The following is a 14,753-nucleotide window of genomic DNA, read 5'->3' as shown; positions in this document are numbered from 1 at the left end:
CAAACACGGATCAGAAATACATTTCATTCACAAAAACAATTCACACATCTCCTATTACTCATATCAGATTTCTTGATACATTTAAATTCATGGCAAGTCCATTGGTTAACTTGGTTCAAAATCTAAAAGAGTTTCCATGTCTTTCAGAGTATTTTTTAGATAAAGATTTTCTAACACAAAAGGGAATTTACCCCTATGACTATATGGACTCATTTGAGAGATTCAATGAAACACAACTTCCTTCAAAAGAAAATTTCTATAACAAATTAAATAATAGTCATATATCTGATAAAGATTATGTACACGCACAAAATGTTTGGGAAAAATATAACATCAAGAATCTTGGCGAGTATCACGATTTGTATCTCAAAACTGATGTGCTTTTATTGGCCGATGTATTTGAAGCCTTTAGATCTGTTTGTCGCACTGGATATGGATTGGATCCTGCTCACTACTACACAGCACCTGGATTGGCCTGGAGTGCGATGTTGAAAATGACAAAACAAGATTTGGATTTGATAACCGATGTTGATATGCTTTTGATGATTGAAAAGGCAAAAAGAGGTGGAATTTCACAAGTCTGCTCGAGTAGATACGCAAAAGCAAATAACAAATATCTTCCAAATTATGATCCAACGAAAGAGAGTTCTTACTTGATGTACTATGACGCGAACAACCTGTATGGCTGGGCAATGTCTCAGGCTCTTCCTTATGGAAAACTTAGATGGGTAAAGGAAAAAGACTACAAAAACGTTTTACAAGATGTATGTATCTCTACACAAAAAGAATTGGATGAAGAAAAAGTTGGTTATTATTTTGAAATTGATTTAAAATATCCAGAGGAACTCCATAACCTACACAAAGATCTCCCATTTGCTTGTGAGAAAGCAAGTCCAAAGAAAGAATGGTTGAGTGATTATCAACGATCGTTTGATATAGGTGAATCAACAGAAAAATTACTTACTACATTATATAACAAGAAAAATTATGTTCTACACCAAAGAAATTTGCGACAATATTTATCAAAAGGTCTAAGAGTAGAGAAGATCCATAGGGTTCTAAAGTTCAATCAAAGTCATTGGTTAAAGGGGTACATTGATTTTAATACACAAAGAAGAACAGAGTCAAAAACAGATTTTGAGAAAGACTTTTATAAATTGATGAATAATGCGGTCTTTGGTAAGACTATGGAGAATGTGAGGAAAAGACAAAATATCAGACTATCAACATCTTGGGAACAAGCATCAAAATTAATTAATAGACCGAGTTTTACTCGAGCTGAGGTCTTTACTGAGAACTTTTGTGCGATCCATTTGATTAAAGAGAGTATTGAAATGAACAAACCTATTTATATTGGAACAACAATTCTTGATTTATCAAAGTCATTAATGTATGATTACTTTTATAATAACTTGAGGAAGAAATATCAAAATGATGTTAATCTACTTTATATGGATACAGATAGTTTTATTTTGAAAATTAATACCAACGATGTTTATTCAGACATGAAAAGAGACATTAATATCTATGACACGAGTAATTACAGTCCAGAGAGTGAGTTGTTCTCTTCTAAAAATAAAAAGGTGATTGGAAAGTTCAAGGATGAATTAGGAGGAAATGTTATGAGTGAATTTGTGGGATTGAGGTCAAAGGCTTATGCTTATAAATACATTGTGAATAACGTTGAAAAGACTGATAAGAAGTTAAAAGGTGTAAAGAAAAATGTTATTAAAGAAACAATAAACTTTAAGGATTATTATAACTGTTTAACAACAAAGAAAGAAGAGTTTAGAAAGATTAATGGAATAAGAAGTTATAAACATCAATTATATTCAGAAGAGATAAATAAGAAAGCATTGGGGGCTTTTGATGATAAGAGGTTTATTTTAGAAAATGGAATTGATAGTCTCCCTTATGGTTATATAAGTATATAAGTGATAAGATATATATATAAGTGATAAGATATATATAAGTGATAAGATATACATAAGTGATAAGATATATATAAGTGATAAGATATATATAAGTGATAAGTTAAAAAGGGGGGGGTTGGGGATTTTAACGGGCTACCGCCGCCTTTTTTACTATTATATAAATGATAGAACCAAGTATCAACCAGACTAAAGAGTGGAGGTGTAATCAACCTTGGTATATAAATGGAAAACATAATGAATGTGAAAAATATCAAATAGGTATAATTGAAAAGACAACTGGTAAAAAAGTTCACAAAACAAATAAGAGAATTAATTTAAATACCGGTGAATTGGGTAAAAAAGATGGAAATATTTTTGAGTGGACGGAAAACTTTGATGGTTGTCAGGAAAATATATACTTTAATTTAAAAATGGTATGTGGCACTGGAGGCGCTCAAGCAAGAACATTGAGGGAGGTTTACCATTTTATCTTAGCTCAGTTAAAATATCTTAATAAAGAACCAAACTCAAACATATTTTTTGTTAATATATTAGATGGTGAAGAGAGTTGTAGGAGAATTAAATTATTTCCCACGCATAAACAAATATTTGTAGGGTCGTTGTTTGAGTGGGTTATATTCACCAGATGATATTAAGAGTAAAAGGTTAAAAGGTCCATGAGGTCAGAAGGATCACAGGTGTTTAAGTGGTCTAATGAATAAGGATAACATGTCAAAAGGTTAGAAGGTTCGTAAAGAACAGGGTGAGAGAAATATAGGTGTTTAGGGGCAATGAGGGAGGGAAAGAATTAATATGGAAGTGAATGGGTCAATGTTTGAGTGGGTCAAAGATTAATCTGCCAGATGATATGTAGAAGAAGGATGATAGGTCTATAAGAGAAAACAAATATTTGTAGTGTTTGAGTGGTCTAATGAACAACATTAAGGATAGGTACTACAGACAAAAGGTTCATAAAGATGAGGGTGGGAGAAATAGAGGTGTTTATGATTTTTGAAAAAGACAAGGGGGTAAATGACATTAGATAGGGATTTCCCATGTTAAACGGAGGTGTCCCAGAAGCAACATTATTACACTACTAATGTTAATGGGATTCTTGATTATCATGGTATCTGGAAAGACTCTACCTGTCCCCCCTAACCTCCCTTGTTAAAAGATTTTGTATTTTTGGTGATTGAATAAGTGAAACTGTAACGTTTCCCATTTAAACACAAGAGTGGTCGATGATGCACCATTGTAAATCCCTACGCTGCCCACCTAAAGCAAAGTTGAGTTTTGAGTTTAAAATCCCCTCGCCCCCTCCCTCCCCTAGAAATTTTACAATTGGCACCCTGCGTTCCACCCTACGATTGCCCTCAGCCATGCATTAAAATAAATAAAATGTGCGAGTGAGAGAGAATGAATAAGAGCGAGTTAAGTTGGTCTTCATTCTATGTGTTGATTACTGAGGTCAAAGCCTCCAATCAAAACTCAGAACCAATTGGCCTTGCTAAAAGGATAGCAATTCCTCATCCATCCAACACAATCATTCCAAAGCTGCAAAGGATTTCTTTGGGATGATCATGTTACCGTCACAACCTGCCAGGCACTCTTCTTGCAGTTCTTATCCTGTCCTCTTCTTCTTACTCACACCATAATCTATAAAATCCCTCAATCAGCACCAAATAACTTTGCTTAGAAAATATGGAGGCTTATTTAAATTTAAAAACTATGCTTGTGATTAAAATTGACATTACATGATCACGATTTTGTTAAGTTGTTTATTTACTGTTCATTGTTCATCCTATACATTCGTTGGCATAAACAGCAAGTGTTTTTATGCCTCCGCAAACAAAGTCGAAAGAGGCATTATGTTTTCGGGTTGTCCATCCAGCTGTCCGTGTCCGTCCGTTCGTGTGTCTGTGATAGGTTTTTGTTACCGCGATAACTTAAGAACGACGGAAGGGATTAAAGTCAAACTTGGTTCAAGCATCTATAATTATGCAAAGATAAACAGCTTAGATTATGCGGTCATGCGGTCAAAGGCCAGAAGTCCCATTAGGTACAAATTCTGTTACTTTGCTGACTTGTAAACCAGTGATGGGATTTTGACCATACTTGGTATAAGTAGATATTATGATGAAAAGATGAACTGATTGGATTTCAGCATCAAGAGGTCAGAGAAAAAAAAGAAAAAAAAAACCTTGGTAACGGAGTGGCAGCACAGGAATTTGATGTCAATGAGGTAAACGTGTGCTTGTATACATGTAAATAAATGTTTTAAATCACAAGGCTAATCTTCTTGATCATTCTATTTCAAAAATCATGTTTAAAGATACTGAAAATAAATGAAAACGGGAGGCCATTCTCATTTATGCCTTAGCAACAGGGAGAGATGATAAGAAATACTATCAAATTGCAACATTTATATCAGCATTCATGGGGAGTCCTTTCGTTCTTCTGTCCATAAAAATGAAGAAGGAGAACCTTTCTAACACACCGTGTTTAATTCTAAAGGGTTCTAAATTATTTTTTAAAGGGTGTTTAACTCTACATGCATAAAGGACACAAACAACAGGCATGAAGAACTGATGTAACGTGTCAGATGGTGTAATCGACACTGCGTCAACAGTGGTAAACCTCATTAATTATTCTTTTATACGACCTTTACCATCTTTATTTTATTTCAATGCAATTTAATAATTGAACACCGTAGAACACAAATCGTCCGCCTTCTTATTGCTTCTACAAACCTCCAATTTTGCGGTACTTGGACATATTTTATAAGGTGATTTACAAGACAACAGATGAAAATTCTGGATTTTTTTTTTATACGATCTTTTAAATCATAATTTTATTGCTATTGAATCATTCTTTGATCCTTTGATACTGTGTATCAAAAATCATGATCATAAAAATACTTTGATAAAAATAATTAGAATCGTATTCCTTTGATACTGTGTGGGATTAAGGTGTTCTATGAACCCTATAGTTTTGTATCCTGTAATTGTTTGACTTTTTCTCTCTTTTGTGGGATTCCAGGAATGATGCAAAAACTGTGAATGTCATAACGACAGCATGTTTTGCACAAGTCACTAAGGTTTGAATTTTTATTCCACATCCTCTGCCTTGATACACAGTTATGGTGTCATTTATATTTTGGTTGGAAAAATGCCAAAAACCTTTCATTTGCCTTCCCCCCCCCCCCCCCTCCTTCTTTTCTTTGTCCTCCCTTTTCCAAATACTTTTCCACCCTCTTTTCTCCCTCCCACCTCCTTTTTATTTTCTTCTTTCCCCTCTCCCTCATGTAATATGTGAATAGCTCCGATGTGGTTCTATTCTATCTTTTTTATATTATTTTTATTTTCTAATTTGATTTCTTAGTCATTTAAATACAATATCATGACTGTGATATAGGGCTGGCAGGAAGGCCTAGACCTAGATGTATGCACACTCGCCTCTAAGCTGTCTAGTCTGGGTTTGAATCCCGACCCAGCTATAAATTGTCACCCCAATGTTTCACAAGCAGGGTGATTCATCAATGTGTGTGTGCCGTCCCTCCGATGGAAGTCAAACAGGCGTCCCCTCTGCCAGTATTCGTTGGTGGACCTTAAAGATCCCATGGTGTCCTTCACGAAGAGTAGGCGAGCTATCGCTTGCACCCTGGGCAAATTCCAAATTCCTGCCCTAACCAGGAGAGGTTTTGCATCAGCGGCACAGCAGAACTCTCAGCCAATGAGGCTACCCCACAGCATTGTCCTGCGTAAGAACAAAGAAGACGTAGACTCTAATATAACAGTTTCTGTTTTGCCAAAGACATTTTGAGTTTTGCTGAATTACCAAGTCTTGGAAACTTGATCACAAGGGGAAAAAACAGAATTTGCTGGGGAAATTCTTCAACACTAACTTTTGCTGCAACTACTGCTTTGTGTATTCACTTGAACTCAAAAAATATGAAGTGAGGCAGTTTCTAACAGTTCTTTCTTTATTGTGAAATGTCTTATTATTTTTTTGGTTGGCTGTTAGATGCTTGGAGGGCACTTTCGTCAGGGGTCTTTAGCCAGTGAAATTAGCCAGTGCAGCACCAGCAACCACAATGCTTTCTCATCTTTATTTCACCTTTTTTGTGAATAGAGTATTAATCTTTTTCTAGTCTAGCTTATTAGCATCTGGCGGGATGGCACCGACATGGTGCTTTTTCCTTTCAGCTCTCTGATCTGAGTTTGATTATTGGTCCATCTCTAAACTGTCATATTGGTGCTTCACAGGCAGAGAGTCATAACAAAATGTTCACTATGTGTTGGAAATGGCATTTATCTAGGTACCTGCCTGCTAACATGGGAATGCTGGTGGATGTTAAAGATCCCACACATGGTGTCTTTCGATAAAAAATTGGCATGTTAATACCAGAAACTTGGCTAAACACCTGCATGAACTACCTAACTCCAGATGAATGTCAGGCCTGGCCCAATCCCACCTGGCACAATCCCAATACTTTGGCCCAATGGTTCATTAAAAACATGGCTCAATCTCATGCACTATATGAGCCACTCATTTCTAAGCCCGTGCGCACATATTACATATTGGGCCAACACGTAAAAAACAGCTTTTTGTTGACATGAATAATATTAACTAAAAGTGGACCGATCAGCTTGTTATATAGGATTTGCACCTGGTGTCACTATGTCATGATGAGTGCTGTGAGGAAATCCTCCAAAAGGCCAATTCTTTAAACGAAAGTACAAAATCTAAGTTGGCTGTTGGTTTATGGCTTGCTTGGTTAAACATTGCAGAGAAAGTTAATGTGTTTCTCTGTGTGACAGGTTCTTGTAGCTGCTATAAAGTTTTTTATTGGCAAAGACGAATCTGAGGAAAAGAGCGATTCGGATTCGGAGTCGGAGGTCAGTGTACCACTTCTTTCAAAAACCTGTTTTTTATGGTATTTAAAGATATCTGATGAGTCTGTGGTTACGTATTGTTGCGAATCATTTTAAATCTATCTTTTTGGTATGTTGTGTTTGCCTAAGGTTGAGATTTTGCTCGAGCATTTGTTTGAGATTGAAATTTTGAGTAGAGTCTGATTGAGAAGTCGCTTTTGGTAAATTTAAAGTTTTCTTCATGTCATTGGGTGTTTTATTCTATGTTTATATTGATAAGCGAGATTGCTGCATTCTTTTGTGTTTAAACAAGTATAATAAATCGCCCTGTGGGGGACTGATAGTTATTTCCCCCATGGTTTCTGAGAAAACTTTTAAATAAATTATCTGAATTTGAGGGGAAACCCCTATTTCCAGCCTTTTATAGGGGTGGATCCGGATGGGAAGCACAACCTTATAAGACCTTAATGTTCTGATGTATCATACCAAATTTGGTCCATATCAGTCATGTAGTTTGTGAGAAAAATATGTTTTCGTGAATATGAGGGATGAGGGTAGGGAGCCCGTGGTCCCCTTTCCAGGGGAGATACGGCCATGGGGAGCACAACTTAAGGTCATGATGCCGCATGGCCAGTTTACTCTGGATCTGTTTGTCTGTTTCTGAGAAGATTTTTGAATGAAATACTAATATTTGGGGCAAAACCCCCCTTTAGCTCCCTCAAAATGGGTGTATCCGGATGGGGAACACAATGAGTCCCCACTAGACCTTGCTGTCTTTATGCATCATAAAAATTTGGTCCATATCGGTCAGGTAGTTTGTGAGATGTTTTCGTCAAATGTGGACGGACGGACGACCGGACCCATTCTGAAGGTATTTCAGAGAAATAATTTTAAAATTAGAAATTTAATTAGTTTGGCGTCATCTTTAGGTTTTGGTTGGAGAGGATGAATTTGCAGGGAGTGATGTTCAAAAATTGTCACAAATAGTGACTTATTATATGAATGTTAACCCATAGCTTTAGGGTCTTTCACAACTCGATTGAACTATATTTGTAAAACAAGGATCAGACTTTATACTGTTGAGATTTAAAATTCCCATAATACATCAAAGTTCGATAGTTTTAATATGGCCTTCTCAGTTTCTTTCATGCCATACAACCTCAATGGTGTTTTGTGGTAAAGGGGATTGGAGAGAGAGTTGTAAGCCAAGCAAGAGTTGAGTGTTTATTCGGCCTATTTACCATAAATACATCATTCCAGCACATCTATGGAATGAATCCATAATACATTTTGAGCAGTTTCTAATTTTTACTGAGACCACTTTATCACGAACTGTGCTAGTTACACTCGCTTTATTCGGGTTTCCGCGTTGCAGACAGCGTTTGCTGAAACATGGTTTCTTGCTGAAACTTTTCATATTGTGTTTCCTTCACCAGACAAAGTTTCATTGATACATTCCTGGCTTACTACTACTCCTACAACTATGCATAGTATGACTGCCTATACTTTAAGGGTAAATTAAATAGATTAGCATTGTATTAAATATATGTGACCCTTGTGTCTGAACTTTCTAACATACCGATACCTGTTAAAGGGTTTTAGTAGGTGAAATAACCAACAGGACTTTTCTCAAAGAAATGGGCCAATACCCTGGCAAAAATTTTAACTTTAATAACTTAGGAATCCTCAAATCTCGTTATTTGTGTAATTGTATGCAAAATCTATGTGTATGTTTTTTTTTGTTTTTTTTACATTTGCAGGCAGAAGGCCCCACAGCTCGAGATCTGATGATGAGGTATGGGACCGGACAAAAAACCAGCAAAAATAAGAAGAAGCTGAAAAAGGCTCTGAGTGTTTTGAGGGTATGCTTCTGTTTTGCCACATCGTAACTGAAAATGGTCATGTGTGGCAAAGATATGTCTGTTAGTCTAATATGAATTTTGATAAGAAAAATAGAATCACTCGAGTCGGTCTTGTTGAATCAACTTTTATTAAGACAAAAAGTGTTCACCTGTACCTTACTCAACTGAATATCGTTTGGCTATGTCTGTTCGGGTGTCGTGTTTGAATGATACCTTGGGCCATATATTATTTGGCTGAACAACGTCCAACTTTATCTCTTTGGTTGTATTCGGTTGCCTTTATTTTGAATACTTCCTGTTATGCCGAGTGCAATCGTGGCATTCTGTTTGCCCGTATTCATCTGCCTCTGTTCCGAATTTTTCAGTTCTGAACTCTCGGATCACTACTAACCTCCACTCATTTGTTCCTCTTTTTTCCACCTGTCGAACCAACTTGCCAATCTCTTCAATCTCATTCGTCCCTCCAGGTCTTAAATACACCTCCATGTCAGATTCCCCATGCAAAACCATGATTTTTTTCTACCCCCCCCCCCCCTCTCTCCTCCCCCATTAAACCCCACATTCCCCTAGCCCACCTCCTTTCAAATTTACAGTTTCTCCTTCCTGAAAGCTTGATTTTTGTATCCATCTTTTCCACCCCATGCGTCCTCACCTAACCCTTAGTCCTCCCCACATCCCTTATTTGTCCAAGTCTCCCTCTATTTTTTCCATTGGCTCGTTTCCCTCGTTCTGAATCATTCGGTGTTCTAGCTCTTCCACGACCCTTGACATTGTGTACAAAAAAACCCAAATATTTTCCATTTGGTAGCCTTGTGATGTGCTACATGTAGTTCTCTGTACTTTAAATTTTAAAAATGTTGTTTTACCCTATTTGTAAACTCTATTTAAGATGAATATTCATTTAGACGAATGTTCTGCTTTGGCTTACTGTGGATATATTATATCTCATCACTCTGGAGTACATTGCTATGAATTAGTTGTCTAGACTCGAGACATTAACATGCAAATGGTATATCAAAGCAGCTGATTTGAATAATGTCCAATCTCCAACCTCGATGTTTCATTGACATTGCCCTTTTTAGCCTTTTTGTTTGGACTACAGGTCTTCTGTTTTGTCTTTAGAAACACAAGAAGAAAAACCGCGTGGAAACGTTTAACTTTTCTGCTATACATCTGCTGCATGACCCTCAGGGTAGGTGCTCTGATGCCTTGACAATATTGTTATTTCAGGGATAGTTCAATAAAATATACTTTGCTTTGTGTGCTCCTCACAATGCATTCATTTTAATTTCTCCAATAACCGAGATCATTCTTATTTCGTTTCATTTGATCCAGTTTACAGTAATCTTTGGCCTCCCCTTTTTGGATTGTACTGTCTCGCACGGCCATTGGTTGTCTTGCTTTGATTACTGTATTTCAACCATCATTCTTCTTGGGTTCTTTAATTATTTTAATACGTCTGAGTATCACGAATGATCTGTAAATGTTGTCTCCAACGTTTATAAGTCACTTCCCTATCATTGTTTGGAGGTCATGTTTCATGAAGCATAATCTTAATCTTTAGAATTTTCAGCTTCATTGAGGAACTAAAAAAAAAAAAAAACCTTCATCACCAAGTGTATGTGACGTGCTTTTGTGAATGCAGATTTTGCGGAAAAGCTGCTTCGCCAACTGGAAAGCTCTACGGAGCGTTTTGAGGTGAAGCTTATGATGATGGACCTCATCTCCCGCCTTATTGGCATTCATGAGGTAAGGTAGCTAGCTGTGCGAGTATCATAATTCTCCATCTTGCTCCTTCCATTTTCAATTAATGATTAATCTTTAATTCAGGTGGGTGTGAATGTGTGGAGGAGGATGGATGGATTAATGGCAGACAGAAATATATCGAGGAGATTGAAGGGGAAGGTTCTGATGTCGTGTGTAACGCCGGCCAACATTTACTGGTCTGGAAATTGTGGCACCGACAGACAACAACAGAGGCTGCAGGTTTGTAAGAACTGGGTGAAGAGGATTGTGGAAGTGAAGAGGGTGGATAGAAGAATAGAAGAATGGATGAACTGAGGCAGGAGATTGGTGTGCAGATGAGCTTGACGGGGAGATTGGTGAAATACCAGCTGAGATTGGTTGGACACTTGTTGCGGATGGGGGAAGAGAGAATGACAAAAAGAGCGGATAGGTTGAGGGAACAAGGTAGGAGGAAAAGAGGTAGACGGCAGTTGAGATGGGAGGATTGTGTGAAGAGGGATATCAATAAGGTGGAGGTTGTTTGGAGGGTGGAGAGAGTTGGTTGAGGACAGAGGAGAGTGGAGAAGGATCGTGGTCAAGGCAGAGCAGAAGCTTGATGTCATTGGACCTCATCCTTTATAAAGGGCAGAAGAGGAGGATTTGAAGAGGATTATCTGCAATCCAATGTTTTGCTCAATAATGTCAATCCCTCCCCTCATTTGGGTGGATATGCAATGAAAATGAACTCTTTTTAGTATTGATCTGGGACTCCTGGAGGACCTTATCCATAAATCGCAGACATGGTAGATGTCGGTGTCATTCTTTGGATTACAAGCACATTAGCTGTTGATGGACCAACACGTATAAAACCACCGTTTAGAGGCCATTTTTCCCCGCAAAGCGGGGGTTGGCCTTTTCGGGGACCGTGGTTGTTGTTGTTTTTTGGTCCCCTTTTTTTTGAAGCAATGTTTTACGGCCGGATGCCCTTCCTGCCGCCAACCCTGTTTGTCGCCTTTTTATGATAAACAGGGAATTACCAGTGTACTGGTACTCAATTTGCCGACCTCGGAAGGATGACAGGCTGAGTCAACCCCCTTGGCGTTAATTTAGCGATCGACCGGGATTCGAACCCAAGATCCTTGGATCCTAAGCTGGCACCCTAGCCGCTAGCCCAACACCAGGGATTACAAGCACATTAGCTGTTGATGGACAAACACGTATAGTTTATGCAATTTGAACCTGTGTTCCCAGCATTGAGCCACTGATTCAGATGAAAATGCTAAACAGGGCTCAATATCGGGAAATCATAATTTCTGTAAATATTGTTTGTAAGGACCGTACTCTAACCCCACTTTTAAATGGCACTTACATTTTAAATTTTGTCAATTTATATTGTCAATTAATGTCAATTTTAAATGACAATGTAATATTCACCACTTTTAAATCTAAAGTTCTGAGGTTTTACATTTTCCTGCAGCTGCTTATATTCAATTTCTATCCACTTGTGCAAAGATTCCTGCAACCACATCAGAGAGGTAGGTGTGTGATGAGCCAGACCTAATTTATATAAATGTATGTGCACATGCATACCAGGGTTCGAAGAAATCTTTTTTGAAGACCTTCTTGAAGTTGCTGGGTTTTTTTTCCAAACAAATTGCCCCCATGAAATTATTTGTGGGAGCTAGTTTTAGATTGAAGGGTCATACTTTTTATTAACTTTTATTTTGTTTTGTAGACTGTTTAGCACACAATGTCTTCGATGATTGATGGTTAGGTAACAGCCGTACCACACAACAGTAATCATTCTGTCATCATCATCTTTAACCTGGGATACGAAGAGGGCATAGTTCAACTGCCCCAGTATTGCAGTGCTGTGTTACTTACTGCAGTGTTATTACTTGTAGTGTACACTCTTTTTTTTGTGCTAATCAGGTGCCAGCTTATTCACATTTGCAGTGCCGTTCACAAAAGTATCAATCTTAACACCTTGCACATGAGTCATGCTGAGTAACTCATGACATTGTTGGCAGCACATTTGAAAGCTTCCTTTGCTTTTCTTGCAGACCAACTTCCATTGGGCAGTTACAAATAAATTATTTATTGTAAATAAATTATTGTAATTATTGTAAAACTTCTTTCCTGGAAATCCTTGCAGTGTTCATATGTTTTATACCTCTCCCACCTCCCCCCAAGCCCCCCCCCCCCCTCCCACATTTCTCCCGATGTCCCTGCTCTCAAATGTTGTGTTTGTGTCCTTCCCCCTCTCTCCCCATCTTGTCTACCGCTCCCCTTATTTTTTGTGTTTTATGTGTCGGTTTGACTTTTTGTGTGATTAATGTTAGCTCTTTCACGAGCCTCGGTCTTGTATACAAAATTAAAATAATAATAATAATAATAATAAATACAAATAAATATTAAAATAAAAATTAGTTAAATATTAAAATAAAATACCAAAAAAAAAATAGTATTAAATAAATTTGCTGTTAGTCTTTTTCTTCAGTTTCCCTAATTTTATTTTGGTCTGAGCGCTTGTTGATGTACAGTACCTCGTGCGGATTGGGTTTATTGTGTACCACCAATTGTCACAAACTGATCCATGTTTATGGCCTGCTTGTCCAAAGAATAATGGCCTGTCCCAATGGTGTCGTTCATAAAAGATCGGGTACGCATCTCCCTCTCCGTTTTCGCAGAGGAATGGTGTGGGTTTTTTTTTTTTTTTTTCTTTCTTGCACACAATCGGGTACAGCAAACCTAAAAAAGTGGTGTTTTATCACAGTTACCTCCGTAGAAGAAAAATAAAATAAAATTGGGGTTTATTAATGGACGAATAGCAGCTGATCACCCCAGGCCATGTACTTGCCGCATGTGAAAAAATATACAAAGCACAATCAGGACCTGATGCGTGCCAGGGGTTCTTCATAGCGACACTAGAACCAAGAATGAAACCCGCACTGGAACTCGTACCTTGTTATTGCAAAAAATGGAGGGGGGAGTCGGTGTCTTAACCTCCTAATGTTTTGTGAAAAAGGGGTCAATAAAATTCCAAAATCTCGTTTTCACTTAAAAAAGAAGTTTAAATTCCTCAAGAGTCTGTGAAAAGTCTGTAAAAGTCTGTATTTTTTAAATAAAATTTTAAAAAGGGGGGGGGAGGGGGGGCTATTTCAAAATTGTACACACACGCGCACGCATGGGTTACCCAACATTTTGTTGAGTGACACCACAGGGCAGCATGTGCGCCGTTTGTATGCACGAGCCAATTTGTAAACAATATTGATATTGCACATGAGAATGCATCCTCTGTGGGTGTGTTACCAGACAATTACAGTCACAGATACTATGCATGGAGTCCCTAGGGATTTCAACAAGGGATTTCCGCACCGTGCCGAGAGGAATCGGCCATCGTATGCACGCGCAATGTTTACAATAAACTTGTAAAGATGGCGGTGCCCAGTAATAATTTTATAACAGCCAGACATCATAAACTCAGCTTGGAATCAAAGTTTAATTTTGTAACCGGAATTCAGTGAGATTGCAAGATTTGGGGACATTTAATTGTACAACTTTGTTGATTGCTGTTAATTCTGCAGAAGTAACCAAAGTTCTGCTCTTTGCGGCTCAGGCAAGTCACCAACTCGTCCCACCAGAGGTATGATAACCAATTGCATGAAAGACTATCAAGAAATATTAAATTAACTGAACATTGTACATTTTCTTGATATTCTGCTGGTTTTTTTTGTTTGTTTTTTCTCGAAACAACAATCACAATGCATTTTGGGTATGTCCATCTCTCACCTCTCTGGCCCATTTTCTTCTGCTAAACTTGCATTGCTTTGGCTGTCTTTTTTCCTAGACTATTGAAAACGTGCTTATGACCATCGTCAATAACTTTGTGACTGACCGTAACTCCGGAGAGGCCATGGCTGTCGGGTGAGACACGACACGGATTGTACACTCAATCGTCTCGATGATGGCAGGATCTTGTTATAATGCGTGTCGTCACTACAATCTGTAGGCTGAGTAGTGTGCATTTGTCCAGTTTGAATGCCATCAGGGAAATTTGCACGCGGTGCCAGCTTGCCATGAATGAAGATTTGCTGCAGGATCTGTCTCAGTACAAGTCTCACCGCAACAAAAGTGAGAATGTTTGGGCGAGGGTTGGGGAGAAGAGATGAGGGTAAATGAAGTATTGTCGGTAAAGGGGAACTGGTAGACAGAACATGTAACATCTATTGAAATAATAACCCATTATGCTGTGAGAATTGCTTCACTTTATTTCCATATTTTGTTGCAGATGTTGCCGTGGCTGCTCGTTCTATCATCCAGCTTTTCAGAACAATCAATCCCAAACTACTGCAGCGAAAAGACAGGGTGAACATCAT

At 37.9% G+C, this 14,753-nt stretch overlaps 1 protein-coding gene across 1 annotated transcript; it reads left to right on the top strand.

Annotated features, from left to right (window-relative positions):
- Positions 1-3,467: 3,467 nt before the first annotated feature.
- On the top strand, positions 3,468-14,742 carry LOC144889453 (protein SDA1 homolog; the record flags this gene model as incomplete). Its single annotated transcript, XM_078769675.1, has 13 exons — positions 3,468-3,530; positions 3,805-3,999; positions 4,627-4,698; positions 4,953-5,010; positions 6,734-6,811; positions 8,548-8,649; positions 9,772-9,841; positions 10,295-10,398; positions 11,852-11,909; positions 13,962-14,020; positions 14,225-14,301; positions 14,411-14,508; positions 14,666-14,742. Coding segments are annotated over 13 exons (1,111 nt in total), but the record flags the coding sequence as incomplete, so codon positions are not given.
- Positions 14,743-14,753: the final 11 nt, after the last annotated feature.

This window comes from Myxine glutinosa, unplaced genomic scaffold (assembly GCF_964187855.1).
Source record: "Myxine glutinosa unplaced genomic scaffold, kmMyxGlut1.1 SCAFFOLD_3953, whole genome shotgun sequence".
Classification (NCBI taxonomy): Eukaryota; Metazoa; Chordata; class Myxini; order Myxiniformes; family Myxinidae; genus Myxine; species Myxine glutinosa.
Note: the sequence above shows the minus strand (reverse complement) of the source record. Positions and strands in the feature narration are given on the sequence as shown.